At 39.8% G+C, this 21,107-nt stretch overlaps 1 protein-coding gene across 7 annotated transcripts in view; it reads right to left on the bottom strand.

Moving 5' to 3' along the window:
• The window catches only part of LOC129724178 (cytokine receptor-like), a 493,346-nt gene that overhangs the window by 214,257 nt on the left and 257,982 nt on the right, over window positions 1-21,107 (bottom strand). For 5 of the 7 annotated variants that reach the window (XM_055678854.1, XM_055678856.1, XM_055678860.1 and 2 more), the window contains one exon: window positions 16,548-17,725. In XM_055678854.1, the coding sequence (XP_055534829.1) occupies window positions 16,548-17,725 (1,178 nt within the window). Of the gene's footprint in view, window positions 1-15,181; window positions 15,225-15,313; window positions 15,437-16,547; window positions 17,726-21,107 lie in introns of those variants that run through there. The other 2 variants (XM_055678857.1, XM_055678859.1) reach the window with 2 other exon arrangements.

Genomic DNA, 21,107 nt, shown 5'->3' with positions numbered 1-21,107 from the left:
CTCGGTGTTTTTCACGAAAATTTTACCGCCTCCTGCAAACTCGATGCTCCTGCTTCCGTGTACGTCGCAGAACTAGCTGCTATTCAGTAGTCTCTTGGGATCATCGAAACCCTACCCATAGACCACTACTTCATCTTCACAGACAGTCTCAGTGCCATTGAGGCTCTGCGATCGATGAAGACTGTGAAGCACACCCTGTATTTCCTGGGGAAAATACGGCGGTTTTTAAGTGCTTTAAAAGATAAAAATTACCGGGTTACCTTAGCGTGGGTCCCTTCTCATTGTTCCATTCCGAGCAATGAAAAGGCTGACGCTTTAGCTAAGGTGGGTGCTATTGATGGCGATATTTATAATAGACCAATTGCTTATGATGAATTTTATAGCATTTTGCGTCAGAGAGCACTCAACAGTTGGCAATCATCATGGAACTCAGATGAACTGGGACGGTGGCTACATTCCATTTTTCCTAAGGTATCGACGAAAGCATGGTTCAAGGGGTTGGATGTAGGTCGGGACTTCATTCGCGTGATGTCCAGAGTTATGTCTAATCACTACACGTTAAACACGCATCTCTTTCGTATAGGGCTTGTAGACAGTAATCACTGCGTTTGTGGCGATGGCTACCATGACATCGAGTATGTTGTTTGGTCGTGTACCGAATACTGTGGTGTTAGGTCCGAGCTAATAGATTCCCTTCGGGCCCGAGGAAAACAACCGAACGTACCCGTTAGAGACATTCTGGGAAGCGGTGATCCTCAGTACATGACACAACTATACGGGCTTATAAAAAATGCTGGCATTAAAATTTGATTTTTTTTTATCTATTTGTTAGAATATGATTCCCGTCACAAACTGAAAGAAAATGATACACCAGGCTGGAGACACTAAATCGAAGACTCGGCATCTTTATGTTTACGCAGACACCTCAGACCAAAACTGCTCAAATAGAACATCACTGGTTAGCCACGTACAAATGAATACATTCTGTAATATAAAATAGTTAAAAACAAAATTGTAACTCCCCTCCTCTCACCTTAAATCCCCACTAGCTCGTAGTCGGCCGCGAGATATAAAAAATGTGCCTCCCTCTTTTCTTTTTTTTGCTAAATTAGAATTTAAAAAAAATGTACTTGGCTCAGTTAAACATAAATTGTATCATGCCGTGTCAAATAAACTATTTAAAACAAACAATTGTGATTTAGAGCATTTCTAATTGTTTTGTTATATTTGACGATAGCGACATGTTTGTTTCTTTTTCTGTGTGCGAGAAACAAAATCAAAACCGCGCACCGAGAAACAAAAACTAAAATTTAATGAATGCTCATTGAGAAAACTGGTAACTCTTTTTACCAATAATTTATGATACTCAAAAGAACCTGTTTTGATCTAAATGAAATTTCTAGTAAATAAGTGTTGATCATTCATAGGCAGTAAATTTTCCTCGATGAATAAAGAATGGCTGAAAAAGTAAAAATCGCAGCTGTAAATTCAGTTTAATCAGCACCTACGCACCGACAAACGACAAATCCGATGAAGTCAAAGATGAGTTCTATGACAAGCTTGAGCGAATCTATGACGAGTGCCCAAAACACGACGTAAAAGTCGTCATCGGAGACGCAAACGCACAGGTTGGGAGGGAGGAATTCTTCCGTCCGGTCATTGGAAGGCATAGCCTTCACTCGTCAACCAATGAAAACGGCCTGAGGCTGATAAACTTTGCCGCGGCCAGAGGAATGGCCATATGTAGCTCCTATTTTCCACGTTTGAATATTCGGAAACACACCTGGAGGCATCCGAATGGAGAAGCCTGCTCCCAGATCGATCACGTTCTGATTGACGGTCGGCACTTTTCGGATGTTACTGATGTTAGGTCTTTTTGGGGACCAAACATTGACTCTGACCATTATCTCGTCGTTTGTAAGATCCGCGCACGGTTGTCGAGCGTGCTGAAATCTCGCACAGAGAGGACGATGCGTTTCAACATTCAGCGGTTGAAAGCTGATGGCGTGGCAGCAGAATACGCTAGAGAGCTGGATCTACGGATCGCAAAACAGCAGGAGGAAGGAGTGGAAGACATAAATGGGCTGTGGAGCAGTATTCACGGCGCCATCGAAACGACTACGAGAGGTGGTAGGTACGACGCGTGGTAGACAGTCTAACGGCTGGTTCGATGCCGAGTGCCAGAGAGCGACAGATTAGAAGAACCGTGCCAGGTTCCGCATGCTCACTGCGGCTACGCGTCAGAACAGAGAGAGGTACAGGGTGGCAAGAGCTGCCGAAAATAGAACCCACCGTCGGAAGAAGCGCGAGTACGAGGAGCAGGTGCTCGCCAGCGCAGAGGACAGCTATGCTGAAAACGACGTGCGGAGATTCTATAGAACTGTCAACAGAGTCAGAAGCAGGAATTTCCCTGTGCCGGTCATGTGTAATGACAAGGACGGCAACCTGCTTACTGATAAACCGACGGTTGCAGCCAGGTGGAAGGAGCATTTTCAGGCGCTATTGAACGGTGAAGAGCCGGATGAGCAGAGCAGGAAAAGGATGACGATTATGAGTGACGAACAAGCTGTGGAGCCACCAACACAGGAGGAGGTGAAAAAGGCGATTAGTGAGCTGAAAAACGGCAAGGCCGCTGGGAAGGACGGTATCCCGGCCGAACTTCTAAAAGCGGGGAGCGAGCGGCTGTACTATGCGGTCCACCAGATAATACTAAGAATCTGGGAGGACGAACAAATGCCGAATGACTGGTTGGAAGGCCTCATATGCCCTATCTATAAGAAGGGACATCGATTGGATTGTGGCAACTATCGAGGGATAACGTTGCTCAACTCCGCATATAAAGTGCTCTCCCGTATCCTGTTCTTCAGATTGAGACCGTTAACGGAATCCTTTGTTGGCGAATACCAAGTTGGTTTTCGACAAGGGCGTTCCACGACGGATCAAATTTTTACCCTGCGACAGATCCTCGATAAGTTCCGGGAGTGCAACTTATCGATTCACCATCTGTTTGTGGACTTCAGGGCGGCATACGACTCTGTGAAAAGAAACGAGCTGCGGCAGATCATGCTGGAACACGGTTTCCCTGCGAAACTAATAAAGCTGAGTCGTATGACACTGGAGGGATCAAAATCGTGCGTGCGGATAGCTGGCGAGACATCAGCCGCTTTCGTAACGTTGAATGGACTGAAGCAGGGAAATGCGCTCTCCAACCTACTGTTTAACATCGCTCTTGAGGGTGCAGTACGAAGAGCAAACGTCGAAAGAAACGGTACGATCATCACGAAATCTCACATGCTTCTTGGTTTTGCGGACGACGTCGATATCATCGGTAGCAACCGTAAGGCCGTGGAGGAGGCTTTCGTACCTTTTAAGAGAGAAGCAGCGAGATTGGGACTTGTCATTAACTCTGCCAAAACGAAGTACATGGTAGCTGGCAGAGAGCGTGGGAGTCCCCGTGGTGTTGGTGCTGAGGTGGAGATAGATGGGGAACGATTTGAAGTGGTTGACGAATTCGTTTATCTTGGTACGCTTGTGACATGTGACAACGATATGAGCCGTGAAGTGAAACGACGAGTTGCAGCTGCGAACAGGGCTTTCTACGGACTGCGTAACCAGCTAAGGTCCCGTAGTTTGCAAACTCGCACAAAACTAGCGCTGTATAGGACGCTGATACTCCCGGTGGCCCTTTACGGACATGAAGCATGGACGCTGAAGAAAGCTGATCGACGAGTGCTCGGAGTTTTTGAGCGTAAAGTTCTGCGATCGATACTTGGCGGTAAACTGGAAGACGGAGTGTGGCGCAGACGCATGAATCACGAGTTGTACCAGGTATACGAACATGCTGATATAGTGAAGGTAATACAGCGGGGCAGGCTTCAAAGGGCTGGACATGTAGCCAGGATGCCTGACGAGAGAGCTGCCAAAACTATCTTCAGTAGAGAACCAGGAAGAGGCCGTCGACTCCGTGGTAGGCCTCGCACGCGGTGGATGTGCGCGGTGGAAGAAGATGCGCGATCTGCTGGTGTACGGGGAGACTGGAGAACGGCTGCCCAAGACAGAAGAAGCTGGACATCTCTAATTCGTTCGGCCTTGGACCGGTGAACGGTCCGTTAGCCAAAAAAGTAAAAGTAAGTAAGTAAATTCAAATTCACAACTGTGTTCGTTAAGACGTTTTAATATTTTTAATGACAATAATAATCTTAACACCCGCTATAGTTATCCACACACATGCTATAACTATCTATACACACGTTAAAACTATTCATACACACGCTGTAGCTATAGTTTTTTATACACACATGCTAAAGCTATTCATACACACGCTATTCCTATCCATACATCCAATACAACTATCTATACACACGCATAGGCTATCCAACCATGTGCTATTACTATCCATACATACGCTATAACTAATCATTACACACGTAGCTGCTATCCACACACACGCTATAACTATCCGTACACACGCTGAAGATATACACGCAATAGCCATAATATGCTACACATGCTAATGTCTTACATACGCTATAGCTAGTCATACACACGCAACAGCGCCATCCCTATTATCGCAAATGTCATAGCAATGCAAATGCACATACGCTATATGTGCACACTGCACAGTGCACACACACTAAATGACGGTAGCTTTCCTAGTTGCGGTGCTGGCTCGTGCAGTTTCTGGCTGTTTTCACCCAACGATATCTGAATTGGATTACCCCTGATGGGGTCCAACTCAAGTCGAAGGGGAACCGAACTGAATGAAGAAATGCAGCTGCCCACTACCTCCGTCACTGCTGCCTGATACCACCGCTCTGGTTCTGCTGCAGCTCAGTTTAGCCACTGGAATCAGCCACCGCTGCTGATTATTCAGGACCGTTCTAGTGGCCTTTCACTTGTTAACTGATGACTGCTATGAGACGACGAGGGCTTTTATATAGCCCATAGCAAATATCCATCTGCGAGCAAAAGAGAAGCGAGCTTGTGATTGGTTGAACGTGCACGACTTTTAATACAACATATTTAAATTATTATATGACAATCTTGCGCAATATTTCCCCAATCAATCAAGCCATTGGTGTTTAGAATCTGTTCAGTGGTAATGATAAAAGAAGCATTTTAAAACGGTGTTGAAACACCTGTTGCAGCTACCGGAAGCGAGCTCGTTATTGGTTGAAAGCTGCGAGACTGTTTACAAAGTCAGATCGGTTGTATCCGTTAGTATCGACTGTGCTTGTGAAGAGAGGTGGTGATTGGTTGCTCGGTATGATTTAGACAATCGATGTGATTTATCAATTTTCCAATAGTGTATCTCGAACAATGGGTTATTTTTGTTACATAAATTCAACCGTAAAAGAATTTCTGATCGGTTGATGCCAAAACCTCGAAATTCTGAAAAGAAATGACTGATATATAAGCGCTCAAAACCTGACTACTTTTCCCTGGTTTTCCCTGGTTGAATTACCAGATTTCCGAAATCAGGCGCCTAACTTCGATATAGACGTTAGTCCAACGTCAAAACGATGAAATTAGACTTGTAATTGATTGCTAATGATAAAGTTATCATTCCAAATACTTAGGGTAAACAGATATAATACGCCCCCCCCTCCCCCCTAAGGAACATCGTCAATATTGTAGCTATGTTTATCACAAACGACAAATCTTTCATGCAGTTGGATACACTATTTAGTTGGTAATGCACTGCTATTATTTTGTTTTGTAATTACTGTTACACAAAAACGCCATAACTTTATTGAAAAATATGACTAAATTGCAAGCTTTCCAATCTACCGGGGCAAAACGCCCCAGATGCAGTATAATATCCCCCAGCTTCATATGCCAGTTCAGCATGCGAAGTAAAACAGCGCTTGAAGTCTCAGAAGCAAACGCTAAAGCAATGAACAAATCAGCCTGACTAGCGGTGGGGCATATTGTCCGGAGCTGTAATGTAGCAGAAAGCATTGAATACTTAAGCAAACTATACAATTTTTATCGTTTCTTCACTAGATACAGCTGCTTAGAGGTTCACTTGAGATATGTAAGTACAAAAACCAGGTAATAAACTTTATACATTAGTGGAAAAACGTTACGGAAACGCAGCAAAAAATAAGATATGAAGCAGCTCAAATCAAAATTGATTTTTGTTTATTTTTTGCTGCTAGTGACAATTATCAAACTTGCACAGAAGGTTGGTCCTATGACCCGCTACAGATTCCCAATAGTCTCATGTTTTATTTTTTGTGTGTTTCCGAATAAATGGACTGGGGCGTTATGCCCCCGGGGGGGCGTTTAATACATATTTACACTACCCGTTACCAACAGCTCAAGATCTTATTGCTGGTTTGGCTGGGTGCAAATTTTTTTGTGCGCTAGATTTAGAAGGCGCATACACCCAGTTAGCTCTTTCTGAACGTTCAAGAAAATTTATGGTGATAAATACTATTATTCACCTATAATCGATTGCCACTAGGTGCATCATCTAGTGCATCAATTTTCCAGCAAGTGAAGGATCAAGTTTTAAAGGGTTTAGATTTTGTTTATTGCTATTTAAATGATGTTCTTATAGCAGGGACTAATTTGGAAGATTGTAAACAGAGGCTTTTTGAGGTTTTAAAAAGACTCAGCAATGCAAATATAAAAATCATTTTCGAAAAATGCAAATTTTTTGTAACGGTTCTTCCATATTTGAGGCACATTATTAGCCAGAAAGGGACAAAATCTCTACAATTCAGCAAGCATAAATACCAAAGAAAGTGACAGAACTCAAATCATTTTTCAAAGTAGTATCATTTATACAATCTTTTGAAGAATGATGTTAAATTTATTTGGACTGATATTTGTAACACAGTTTTTGAGCAAAAGTAAATAAGCTTTGCTGAATTCAAATATTTTGGAATTTTATGACTCAAATAAACCTATTGCGATCATTTCGGATGCTTCCGGCTACGGTTTGGGAGGAGTAATTGTTCATGTAATTGATGGGGTTGAGAAACCCATTTGTTTTACTTCATTTTCTCTCAATTCAGCGCAAAAAAAATCCTATTCTTTATCTTAAAGCTTTGGCGTTAGTGTCAACTATCAAAAAGTTTCATAAATATTTATATGGGAATTTTTTTATGTATATACCGATCATAAACCTTTAGTAGGTATCTTTGGGAAAGAGGGTAAACATTCAATATATGTGACTAGATTACAGCGATATATTTTAGAACTTTCAATTTACAATTTTGAAATAATGTATAGACCTTCTGCTCAAATGGGAAACGCGGATTTTTTTCGAGGTTTCCATTGGAGCAGATGGTTCCAACTGAATATAATAAAGAATATGTCAAAAGTATTAATTTTAGTCAAAGTTTGCCAATTGACTATAAACAGATTGCTTCAGGGAAAAAAATGATGAATTTCTGTAACAGATATTAACCTATATAAAACGTGGTCGGCCTAAACGTATTGACAAGCGTTTTGCAGATATATTTTCGAGTCAGCAAGAGTCGGAACTTTTTGACGATTACTTGCTCTTTAAAGACAGGGTGATTATACCAAAAGCAATGCAAAGCGATGTTTTGATACTTTTACATGTCAATCACGGGGGAAAGGTTAAAATGAAGCAATTGGCAAGGCGATACATATATTGGTTTGGGATAAACAAAGATATAGAAAATTTTATTGCTAGTTGCGATGCTTGCAACAGTATGGTGATAGTTTCAAAATCTCATATCAAATCTCACTGGATCCCTACTACTAGAGCTTTTAGTCGAGTTCATATAGATTTACTCTTTTTCCAAAACCTCACTTTTTTAATTATCGTGGATAGTTTCTCAAAGTGGGTGGAAATAGAGTGGATGAAGAGAGGTACGAACACAGGCAATACATTGAAAAAGCTCGTTGCATATTTTGCTCGATTTGGTTTGCCTGATGTTCTAGTTTCGGACGGTGGTCCTCCATTTATTTCACAAGCTTTTGTAGATTTAGAAAGACAAGGAATTAAAGTCTTCAAGAGTCCTCCATACAATCCTGCCAGTAATGGTTAGGCGGAGATATTAGTAAGAACAGTAAAAGAGGTACTAAAGAATCAGATTTTTTTTTCTAATAAACTATCGTAATAGTTCGACAATTGATGGACAATTTACATCAGAAAAAATCTTCTCTTTTACGCCTAAGACACTAATAGACATAACCCATCCAAAAAAGAATTATAAAAAATATTTAACACCGCTAACAACGCATGACCCACCTATGCAACCAAATGATGAGGTTGAGGCAAAGGATAAGAACGCTATAGATGTAGCGAATCCATTGGAAAACCTGATGGATCGCCACTCCAAGCTCGCGCGTTCAACTGAACGTGCGTTTCTTTGTCGAGATGACAGAGCCCACGAATACTGGAGGGAAACGGATGCTGGAAGGAAATACGAGGAGGAGACTGACGGTATCAGGGGATTCCCGGAGGAGTGTTCTGCGCGCTCGCGGAAAAGAAAAGTTACATCCAACTCTCCTATTAGGAGATCGAAAAGAAAAAAGGTCGCTAAGACCGATCAGAATTTTGTATACAGTTAAAAAGCTCAGAATAATATTGTAAACTAATTACCATTGTTACATTTTTTAAACCTTCCTAAAAGATATCAATTAGTTTTGTATAAAGTTGAACTTTTTATTAAAAATTCAGAATTTTATAACAGATAAGATAATTAATATTTAAACTAAAAGAGGAAGAGCTGTTGTATACAAGTATCGATTTCGATACTCCAATTCTATCTAATAATAAATAGATACAAATTAGCGTGCTGATCGAGATCGATCAGCACTGTCAAAGATGATGATGATGATGATGATGGTCCCGCCACATACCCCTATAAAGGTTTGAGCTGGACGATTTATCTATAGATAATTAATGTAGTCACATTTTAATCAGTTATACAAAAAAAAACGAACTGATTTTACCTTCAGATATAAACTACTTCAAAAACTGTATACTTGATTCATAGAGCACACAAAACTAGCACAGGGTTCTCATGACCTTCAGCCAGACTAACCACAACTACTTCATGATTTTCTCTAAGCATTCAAATACCAATTTTAACTTTATTGCTAAAAGAAATCATTTATATCTGAAAACCCGCGCGCGAGGCTCAAGTATTTGTAGTCTCTTTCTATTATTTTTTAAAGCTACAACAACATAAATGGAAAAAAAAAAAATCCATCATCATCACCGTGACGAACACAGTAGTTTTGTGGTTATAAAATTTGAAAAGTCCAATTTGATATAAACATATAGATAAAATTTTACAACACAATCAGATCCGTTCGTATAAAACTTCGTCATTTACAAGCTTCAATAAAACAATCAATATATGAATAGAAACCAAAACAAATTGTTCATCTAAAGATAAGAATTAATAAACACGAACTGCGCGATGGAGCGTCAGTTCTATTCCACCTATCAATTGAATCGGTCTTGTTCCTACAAAGAAAAGAAAAGGAGAAAATTATTAGTAGTTATTGCAAATTGGCAAAGTCTAGGCGTTCTTCAAATACTTGGTCGTTTTGGAATTTCGCTGGATTATCCCGTGGATCTTCCCCTAGTTCCCTTGTACGGATTGCGGTAGAAAAATGAGTTTAACAGTGTTTAACAGAATCTACCGAATTCGCTAGTTCAAATGTTTGTCTTGTGATTACAAGTTGGGAACAAATCCTTTTTTGATTCGAATGTCTGTGAAGTGGAGATGCCAATATAAATAAGGTTTCATTCATATATTTTATTTATATTAATTATTCAACATTGTTTAAAGCGCTCTAATGTCTCAGCAAATAAAAATTCACTGTTAGATAAAAAATATAGAAAAATACAGCAGTCCCACGTCATGCGGTCGTGTTTTTGTTACCCCCTCCAACTATTTACTTCCAGGCGCAATCCATTTCCAAGCCTCACATCAGGAATAGCCAATATTTCACTAACCTTTGATATGCACCGAGCCTGTTTCACAATGTATTCTGTTGTTTCAAACTATTCTGTTATCGTTTGTTTGTTCTAAGATTTCGGTAGAACTGAAAGTATTCTTACTTTATCCTCCCTCGAGCATTCGGGCGCAGTATTTTTTCATTTAACTGCAAAATCATCTCGTCGAAGTCTCTCGCTTTACGTTTCAATAAGTCCAGGTCCTCTTCAGCATCAAAATCGAAAATGTTTTTTCTTATACCGTCAGTAATGTTTAGATATTTTTTTAGAATATTTTTACTGATTGAGCTTTGCCAGTGATATCTGTGAAACGTTAATTCCAGCTAGGCCTTTGTTGAATAACTCAATTGTCTGTGCTCTGGAGTATTCTTTTTGAATGCTTTCTTGAGAATATGATGATTATATGACGATTGTTGTTGAATATGACGATTGTTGTAGTAGATGGTATCTCCGCCAATTCATATTCAGATGCAGATGGTTGCAACTCCGTCGGTAGAATGTTTCTTCCACATTCTGATGTTGATGGTTCTATGAATGAATTGTGTGGATGCTCTTCGAGATCAAATTCATCTTTCACTTTGATACAATATAATCTACACGAATCACAAATTGATAAAGACGTATTAAAATGAGCTGGTTGGTAAACGGCTGGGCAGTGCGTTCCAGCAGTACACCCGTACTAGTTGGCATAAAATAGACCCCAGTATGCCCAGCAACTCCTATCCCTACCTCTACGTGGTACCAACTGGGATACGAGCAACCAAGGGACGATCGGTGAACTGGTGGGAATTTGGTCGTATGCTGACAGGGAAGAGGGAGCTGCTCTCCTAGGAGGGCAGCTTGTCCGAGTGTCTGTTCCCCATGTTAGGGGCGGCTCAAACAGCGTCTGATCCGGAGCGGACGGCTGAATTATGAAATGCGGCGTCTCGCCAGCTACACCCAAGACGGCAGCCCCGTCGCGAGACTAGGCATCCGCAGCCCTAGTAAGGCAGCATGCCGAAAAATTAAAATACTACGAGCAATCAAGAATTGAATACGGACCGGAACAATTGGCAGCGACCTAGGCGACGAAATAAGGACGACCATTGGAAGCTCGGTACATGGAACTGTAGATCGCTGAACGCCCCGGGTGGCGACCGGATTCTGCTGGATCAGCTAGAACCCCACCACTTCGACATCGTTGCGCTCCAGGAGCTTTGCCGGAGAGGAGAGGAGAGAAGGTACGGAGGATTTGTGGCCGCAGGGCACAGTACTACCAGAGCGGCGGCACAACCAATGAGCTGGGTACCGGCTTTATAGTGCTGGGCAGGATGCAGAGTCGTGTGATCAAGTGGCAGGCGATCAGCGAGAGGTTGTGTTTGTTGAGAATAAAAGGCCGGTTCTACAACTATACTTTCCTCAATGTGCACTGCCCTCACGAAGGAAGACCCGATGTAGAGAAAGAAGAGTTCTACGCACAGCTGGAGAAACTCTACGATAGCTGCTCGCGTAGAGACATCAAGATCGTCATCGGGGACATGAACGCGCAGATCGGTAGGGAAGAAATGTACAAGCCGGTGATCGGCCAACATAGCCTGCACACCGTGACGAACGACAACGGCCAGAGATGCGTCAACTTCGCAGCTTCCCGAGGACTGGCAGTCCGAAGTACCATTCGGCGACACTAGGAGTGGAAGCACCGAGTGGCAGAAACAACTGGTATGACGGGGAGTGCGAGGCAGCGGTGAATGAGAAGAACCGGACCTGGGCGATATACCTGGGCAGGTCAACGAGAGAGAACAAGGCCAATTACAAACGGGCACGGAACGACATGACCACGATTCTCAGACGAAAGGAGCGCCAGCAAGAGGATCGTGAGCATGAGGAGCTGGAGCAGCTATACCGTGCCAGTGAAACGCGGAAATTCTATGATAAGGTAAACCAGTGGTGTTCGACAGGTGGAAGGAGTACTTCGATGGACACCTGAATGGCGAAACAGTAAACAGAAGCGGAGCAGGAACTGATCTAGGAGCACCAGCAGCGGATGACCGAGTACCAGCTCCCGATATTCACGAAGTTCTTTGTGAGATCGGGAAGCTGAAAAACAATAAAGCCGCAGGCAAAGACGGACTGCCGAGCGAGCTCTTGAAACATGGAAGAGAGGCGCTGGCTAGAGCGCTGCACTGGGTCATTTCCAGGATTTGGGAGGAGGAAAAACTGCCAGACGAGTGGATGGAAGGAGTTTTCTGCCCCATCTACAAGAAGGGCGACAAAGATGGAGTGCCGCAACTACCGCGGCATCTCGCTTATCAATGCCGCCTAAAAAATACTCTCACAGTCTATCACCTTTACCAGGAGGTTCGTGGGTCAGTACCAAGCGGGTTTCATGGGAGCCCGTGCCACCACGGACCAGATCTTCTCAATCCGACAGATCTTACAGAAATGTCGCGAGTACAACGTGCCCACACATCACATCTTCATTGACTTCACGGCGGCCTATGATACAGTCGATCGAGAACAGCTATGGCAGATCATGCACGACAACAGATTTCCGGATAAACTGACTCGATTGATCAAAGCTACCATGGCGCAGGTGATGTGCTGCGTGCGTGTTTCGGGGATACTCTCGAGTCACTTTGAATCGCGCAGAGGGTTGAGACAAGGTGATGGACTTTCCTGTTTGCTGTTTAACATCGCCCTTGAGGGTGTGATCCGGAGGGCGGGCATCGACACGAGGGGCACAATTTTCACAAGGTCTGTTCAGCTTCTGGGCTTCGCGGATGACTTCGACATCATATCACGTAACTTTGCAACGGCGGAGGAAGACCGGTAGTCCTCTACGGGATCGAGACAACAACGCTTCTCGCGGAGGACCTTAACGCTCTTGGAGTTTTTGAACGAAAGGTGCTACGGGCTATCTACGGTAGAGTACAGACGGACGACGGAGAATGGCGACGGCGCATGAACCACGAACTGCACGCGCTGCTTGGAGAGAATCCCATTGCACACCTGGCGAAAGTTAATAGGTTGCGGTGGGCCGGTCATGTCGTAAGGATGCCGGACGGCAACCCTGTGAAATCACTTCTCTTCAGCAACCCTGCCGGCACCAGAAACAGAGGGGCGCAGCGTGCACTATGGCTCGACCAGATCGAAGGAGACTTGCGGGTGATGAGACGCCTGGGGAACTGGCGAAACACAGCCCAAAACCGAGCAACATGGCGACAAATTCTTTATACAGCACGAGCCACCACGGCTCTCGTCTGATTGGTAAGGTGAGTAAGGTATTAAAATGAGCTTGACTGTTCAACATTTTTAATTTTGCAATAACGTTTTCGTTTAATTTGCGTAAGCTTGATGAGCACCGACGATCAGGAAAGGCTTCACACCCCTTGGGTTTGGTGTATTCCATTTTCACTTTATTCATCTTCACAAAATGCAAACTATTACTAACACTTCTGGAGAAGTGCAATCGTATTTATATACGAAAACAGATATTATAGGTAACCCAGTAGTTATTGGTAGCGTACTTTACAAACAGTTATTATCAGTAAACAAGTAGGTAGCGTTGCACGACAAACATATTATTTTATAAAACATTCGGCAAGGGGGAACGTGTAGGTAGGCTAAGGTACAGCGCCTGAGTTATTTATCCAATCGTTTTGTTGTCAAAGAATGAATTGTATATTTTTGATTAAGCATTCCAAAAAACGTAAGGTTTTTGCTGGAGAACCACGGACAAATTAAGAAAAACGTGTATTTTCCTAAATTTTGATAATTTTTTGAGCTTAAATTCAAAATAACTCGAAAACCGCTGCCTTTAGAATGTTAACTACCAGAAGCTTTTTGATTCAAAATGACTCCCTGCATCTTTTAAAATCATAATAATACAAATATTTTGAAAAATGTTTGAATTAGAATTTTTATTAAAAAAATTATCTACCATAGAAAATTATTTTTCATTTCTCCACCCTGGTTTTTTTTTAAAAGTTGCGTATTAACGTCGAGTTTCTTTTAAGAAAAAAATTTACAAGAATCAACTCTTTTAAATTAAAATTTAAACTTTTTTAATTAAAATTTGATGTTTATTTTAAATTTTTTTTGGTCAGAAATTTTTTTTTACAGTGTATATTTTTTTATGATGCATTTTTAATTCCCTACAACTCATTCTCAGACAGTTTTTCTATACAAACAACGGTTTCTGGGCTACAATGCTTCGAATAAAATCTATGCCAAATAGCATACGCCTTTTTAGAATATAACTCATGGGTGTAAAAAATCTCTCCATCGCACTGTGGGGTAGAACCCAGAAAAGTCGCGACAAAACTAAAAAAGATGAAATTCTGTTTTCATGCCTCATTTTATTTTCTACTTGCAGTAGACATGTTATCGGCTGGAAATTATGATAATTCACTTTGAGAAATAACTTAGAAAGTGTGCTATAATTTTGTGAAAGTGAGGATTTACAAGGCTTGTAAAATGGAAGAAAAAATTTTCACAGATATTTTCCAGTAGGGAATGCAAATACTTGGAAATTAATTAGCTAACTCATATAATCCTCATAAAACAGAGTATAAACTAATAGGTAATGTGATATTGAGACAGTTTTGTTGCAAATAGGTTCGTAGGAGACATAGTGTGTAAAACAAGTTTTTTTTGTAATTTTTCCTCATTTTCGGCAATATGAAAAACATGAAGTTCTACGTTGTTCTGCTATGACACTATTATTTTACTAAAATACAAGGTATTGGCTAGTACTAAACCAAAAATCAGCTGCTACTAGTTGCGACTTACCGAGTAATTCGAGTTTTCGCCACGATTGTTTTCATGTCAATTCATGTAAAAAATCGTCAATCAGCAGTGTCCGTATCGATGTTTCTCCTACAATAGGCTTTGCTGAATGCCGGTGTATGCAACACGACCATGATTGTGTTCGGGGGTCTTTCGGAACTGACGTCCAGTAGTATTAAGACCCCTCGGAAATAATTATTAGTACTAGGAAACAGTTTGTTATTGGGTGAACAGTGTTTTAAACAAAAGTAAGCGTTTAGTATTCATGTTAAATGGTATAAAATTAAACAAGAGGAGCTCTTAGAAAGGGAACATGACCAACTAATCTTTAATTGAACAATGTTCGTATTTGAAACATTTTATCACAAACAATAACATTAAAACTATATTTTATATTCTTTCTCAAATATGATGACACATCATAGGTTGACAAAAAACTATACAAAAGCAACTACAAACCTTCAATAATTCATTTCATGATGACTCGAAAGTTCGAATATATCTGAAATTGAAACATATGTACTTAAGTCCCAGTTATAATTCATTACTGAAATTTTGGGTTCATGAATAATGAAAATAGTTTTATCTCGTTAGAGGTTAGTCCTACAGTTGTAATATGTTCGACAACTTTATGTCAATTGATGATATAAACAACTTTCCCGAAGAAACAAAATGGCTAGCACCATTTATTCAGAAGATAGATGTCAGCGCCATCTGTAGAAAAAAATTAAAGCTACCTGAATACATTTTTCAATAACATGTTTTTATGGTGAACAACATTGCCGAAGACATGAACACTGTGAAAACAACTGATGAGGTTTTGTCGCGCCAGCGGATAAATTTGCCCCACTGTGCATCGGTGCAAAATGCTCAGTTTGCTAAGCCAAATACGTGTGCAAAGTTTCATTCAAATAAAAAATGATCGATATTCGACCATAGGTCATTTTGCGCGATTTGTCTCATATTTCTGTTGCATTAAACAGCTTATTCTATAGAAAAATTAATTGAATAAAATTATTCTGCCCCTCACACAAAACGGAGTATCTACAAGCAATCTGGTATATTGAAAATTAGAAAAAAATATTTTATCTAACTGTTAGGTGGATTGATCGAAAACTCGAAAACACCTAAAGTAAGGCCTTGTCCTATGGAACAATTTTACTGAAGACATTGAGTACATAAAATCATGCTTTCACAGTCAAATCTAGAACGGTCACAATTTTTCAAGCTTAGACCACCGTGCACCGTGGGATTTTCAAATGAATCTTCCCTACAATTGTAAATGTCATGAGATAAAATATTTGGAATGTGTAGAAACTATTTTGAAAGTTATTTCATGGAATGGTGGTTGAAAAACGTGTAAAGTATGTAGTTGTTTTTCTATCACTTTTTGGTAGTTTCAAAAGGGCATGGCTCAAAAATGTACCGTACGATGATTTTGAAATTTTGCCAGAAATTCTGGATGTCATAACGAATCGAATGGTGTACTCAGATCCTTTGGTGCATTTATTGTTATAATAACGGTCTGTGGGAGCACCGTGTATAATTATTTTATTATATTTTTTTATACACAATGCAGTCTCTCTCACACACATATACGCAAACACTCACATGGTTTTTCGTTACCACAGTCTACCTAGCGTCTTCGTATAAATTTTGTTTATTTCGTATATAAATTTTGCAACAAGTTGGGGGGTCCCAATCTACACCAAAATTGGGATTTTTTTCAAAGTGAAACAAATGAAATCCAAATTTGAGCCGAACCCGTGATGGTCGATGCCAAGTTTGTTTTATGAATGAGCCATTTGTATATAGAGATACTTACCGATTTACAGTCACCTGACAATGATAACAAATCAATAGTGTTCGCGATTTCTTTATTGCGAACGGTTTCTTCAGAGGATTCCAAACTCGTGGAATCCTCTAGAGTAGGCAACTGACCCTCCTTTTTTTCATACATGAATGGTGAAAAACTATCATCGTAAGCTTTTCCTAAGCGCTCCCGATAATTTTTGTGTCCATTACCAAAACTTTGTTCTTTTGATCTATTTAACTTGGCCGGAGTAATGATGTCATTCAACGCATCGGGCAAAACAACTTTTATATTTTTAATATGTTTCATTTTCTGCATACTTATGACTGAGAAGAATATCAAAACAAATATTCCTAGACACGCAATGATGGTTCTTATGACAATAATGATCAAAGACGCGCCTGGACCATAATTACACCAATGCGCAAGCGGTTTGGACCATTGACCATGTAACAATGTAGCGTATGGATCGATTCTGGTCCAGTTGATGAAGGGAACCTCTTGCCCACTTAGTTCACATTCAACTGTATCCATGTTCTGATTATGAAGGTATGTATCGGATACTCCATGGTCTATGTAGTAGGAATATTTCTTATCACAAGGTAACTTATTCCAAATGGTATAATTTGGTGCATGTGGACTTAAAATAACGTTAACTGCACGAACAGAAAACTCATATTTATCTGTGTGATTTGACTCAATCGTGCTTATTTGACAAATAGATCGCGTTAGACGACATCTTGTACTCTGTACGCGGGATATTGTACCAGCATCCTCGTTTTGTGCATTTGTTTTTATTCGAAGCTCATAATATTCTATGCAACCGGCTTGTCGTTCTGGTATTTGCCATATAATAGATATTCGAGTATCATTAAGGTCCACTGAACCTGGTTGATGTATTATACCCGGAGTGCCAATATCCGTTATTAGGTCAACAGAATTCGAGTTGTTTGAATATCCGATTGTATATGCACGAACAATGATCTTGTACCTTGTAAATGGTTCTAACTGCCCTAACACGAACGTTACATCGTCAGTATAATCGTCAGTGTATACTTTAGTATACAAATTATTATACCATACTTCATAGTTCATTTTACCACCATTAATTTGGAGAGGTGCTTTCCATTGCAAAGTTACGGAATCGTTCCGAAGATCTTTGTACGTCAAGTCTCTTGGCGGGGATGGTGCTGCAAGAAAAAGGAAGCATATGACATTATTTATTTCAACGTTTCTGGGGCTAATATAAAGCCACTTTTGACGAAAAAACTCTTAGAGGCTTTCCACATTCCGCGTGAACACAAAAACAGTCTTTCACCTCTCAAGCGTGGACATTGACAAAATCCCCTCCTCATCCCTTTTTGTTCACGTGAACTTTTAGCCTTTCTCCTAGAAAGGTATAGCAATCACTGCAAAAACTAAAGGTATAAAGTGCTCAAAAGGGCCGAATATCGTATATCACTCGACTCAGTTCGACGAGCTGAGCATTTTCTGTATGTGTGTATATGTGTGTGTATGTGTGTTTGTGTGTGTGTGTGATTTGAACAAAATTGGTTTAAACTAAACAGGCTACCTAGAAAACCCTTAACTTTTGAATTTCATTAAGGTTGAACGTGTGGTTCACAAGTTATTTAAAGAAACGTGTTCTAGAGACTGTTTAATCTTACTCATGTTTCTCAGAGATGGCTGGTTCCACAAAATCAGTGTCATATGGATGGTCTAGTTGTCCCATAAGACCCTATGGATTTTTTTTGCAATCCGACTATTACTTTGCCTGTTGTGTTTTAAAATGTGAAATCCAGCTATTAAAAGAAACATATTTCGAAGACTACTTGAACTCACTTATTTTTCTCAGAGATGGCTGAACCGATTTCCACAAAATTAGTGTCAAATGAAAGTACTAGCTGCCTCATAACACCCTATTGAATTTCACTGTAATCGGACTGTAACTTTGTCTGTGATGTATCAAAATGTGAAAATTCATTATCTCAGAAACTACACCGATTTGAATAATATTGGTATCAAATGAACGAGCTAAGTAAAGGTTAATTAATTTCATAATGATCAGACACGTGGTTCGAAAGTTGTGAAAAGAAACATGTTCCGATGACTTTTCAAATTCACTCATTTTCCCAAAGATGGCTGGACTAAATCCAACAATCTTAGTGTCAATTGCAAAGTTTGGCTTCCCTATAGGTTCCCATTTCGTTCGATGTATTAAATTATAAAAACAAAGGAAGTCTATTATCTCAAAGATTACACGACTTATTTGAACATAACTAGTGTCATACGAACGGATTGTCTCTCAATGTACAAGTAGCAAATTTCATAGCAATTTGATATGTGGTTCAAAAGTTATGAAAAGAAACGAAATTCAAAGACAATTTAAAACTGTAGCTGTTTTGATCAAAATATTTGGGCTCAACAAAATTTAAATTTGATATTGTGCTATTCCCGGAGTTGCTCGTGATTGAAAAGAATGTTATATTTGAAATAGAAAAAAAAATCATACTATAAGTGATCGAATCTGAAATGATATCTAATCGAATGAAATATAATCGTGTCCAACATAAATATGAGTACAGTGACGTTTCGATAGTACCACGATAAAAAAAAATCGCGTCATGTATTTAAAACATATTTATTTCATGTTATTTGCATGTGTTAATGTAGGTGTTTGAATGTTATGTTTTAAATGTCAGGTATAGTTTCACTGTTGGCTACCCAAAATTTGTTTTTTTTTCTTCATCTATAATTTATTTGACACGGCACAAATACAATTTAATGTTTAACGGCGCCAATTATATCTAGTAGCTTACTTTCTAAAGTATCTTAATAACTAAAAGCAAATTTTTTATCCTCGCTGCCGACTACGAGCTGAAACTAAATCTAACTTAAAGCTAGAATGTTTTGCATTAAAAGCACTGATTTGTTGTTTTGGTTTTCCATTGCCATAGGTTAGCAGCTAATTGAATATGTTCCACTGCTGGGCCAAGATATTACGGACTGTCATATTGGGTTGTCTTCCTCGGGCCCTGAGAGTATCGTGCGGGTCTAGTTGCTGTTTCCGGATCCGGGGTCTTAACGTGTACTTGTCGTTTAGTTGGATGTAGGCGGAAGGGAATTAAGGGAGATTAATTTGAATTCTTTAACGCAGTTGATTTTACTAATCGTTTCTGAGGGACATCCCATGAATGGACAAATACCAATGAATATGGGTTCTTGAAACCTGGATTATACCCAGTGGCCAGAATCCGACCCTAAACCCCATTTTTAATCCAGATGACTAATACGATTTGGGGTAGCGGTATGATACCCGGAGGCCAGAAATCATCTTCAGACGCCATTTAAAATTACTAGACAGTAGCTTCCGGTTTCTGGAAACCAGTCTAAAAGGGACTTACATTACGCAATGTGAGTTTTTCAGTACCCGGGGTGATGCTCAGAGGCCAGGAATCAACTCCATACTTAATTGTGAAATCCGAATTCGCAACTTCCGGTTTCTGGAAAACATCTTTCAATTGCCAAATATAATCCAATAAAGGTATTTCCACACTTTGGATTTTAGAATATTGATGTTGTATTTGAAGGAATAATTGGAGCATAGTATTTGAAATTTGATGTAATATTTGTACAAATTAAATAGTTTTTCTATCATATCATGTCCTAATTTCGAACTTTGATCAAAGCAGCTAGTTTTAAACAGTCTGTGGGTTCGTTTGACACATGTACTCTTTAAATAAGTCGTGAAATCTTTGAGAGAATAGACTTTCAATATTTTTACAATTTAACACATAATGGTTAAAATAAAAGTCCGATTACACTGGTCAACACAAGTGTGGCCCCGAAGGTCAAACTAAAAAAAAAATTAAAAATTATAGCTTTTCCTGTGAATTTTTTTCTTTCTAGGGCAACTATTGTGAACTTTAGAGCAGCATTTTTTTTTCGATTGTGTCAACCATTACAATAATAAAATGTAATGGGTACCAATACAGCAACTGTACCTTCAATTTAACACTAAGATTGTTGGAATCAGTCATGCCATCTTTGGCAAAACGAGTGAATTTAAAAAAGTTTTCTGAACACGTTTCAATCACCATAAAATTCGTTATTTGAGGGTTTTAAAGACAGTCCGTTCATTTCATAACTATTTTGTTCAAATCGGTTGTGTAGTTTCTCAGATAATGGAGTTTCATAACTTTTACATTTTGATACATAACAGACAAAGTTACAGTTCGATTGTAATAAAATTCAATAGGGTCTTATCAGGCAACTAGACCTTTTTATTGCAACTTATTTTGTGAAAATCGGTTCATCCATCTCTGAGAAAAGTGGGTGAGTTCAAGCAGTCTTAGAAACCTGTTTCTTGTCATAGCCTGATTTCCCATTATTGTACATAACGGACAAAGTTAAAGTCCAATAACAATTAAATTCAATAGGGTCTCATGGGGCAACAAGACCTTCCATTTGAAACTAATTTTGTGAAAATCGGTCCAGCCATCTCTGAGAAAAGTGAGTGAGTTTAAACAGTCTTTGAAACACGTTTCTTTACACAACTTTTGAACCACATGT

This window comes from Wyeomyia smithii, chromosome 2 (assembly GCF_029784165.1).
Source record: "Wyeomyia smithii strain HCP4-BCI-WySm-NY-G18 chromosome 2, ASM2978416v1, whole genome shotgun sequence".
Classification (NCBI taxonomy): domain Eukaryota; kingdom Metazoa; phylum Arthropoda; class Insecta; order Diptera; family Culicidae; genus Wyeomyia; species Wyeomyia smithii.
Note: the sequence above shows the minus strand (reverse complement) of the source record. Positions and strands in the feature narration are given on the sequence as shown.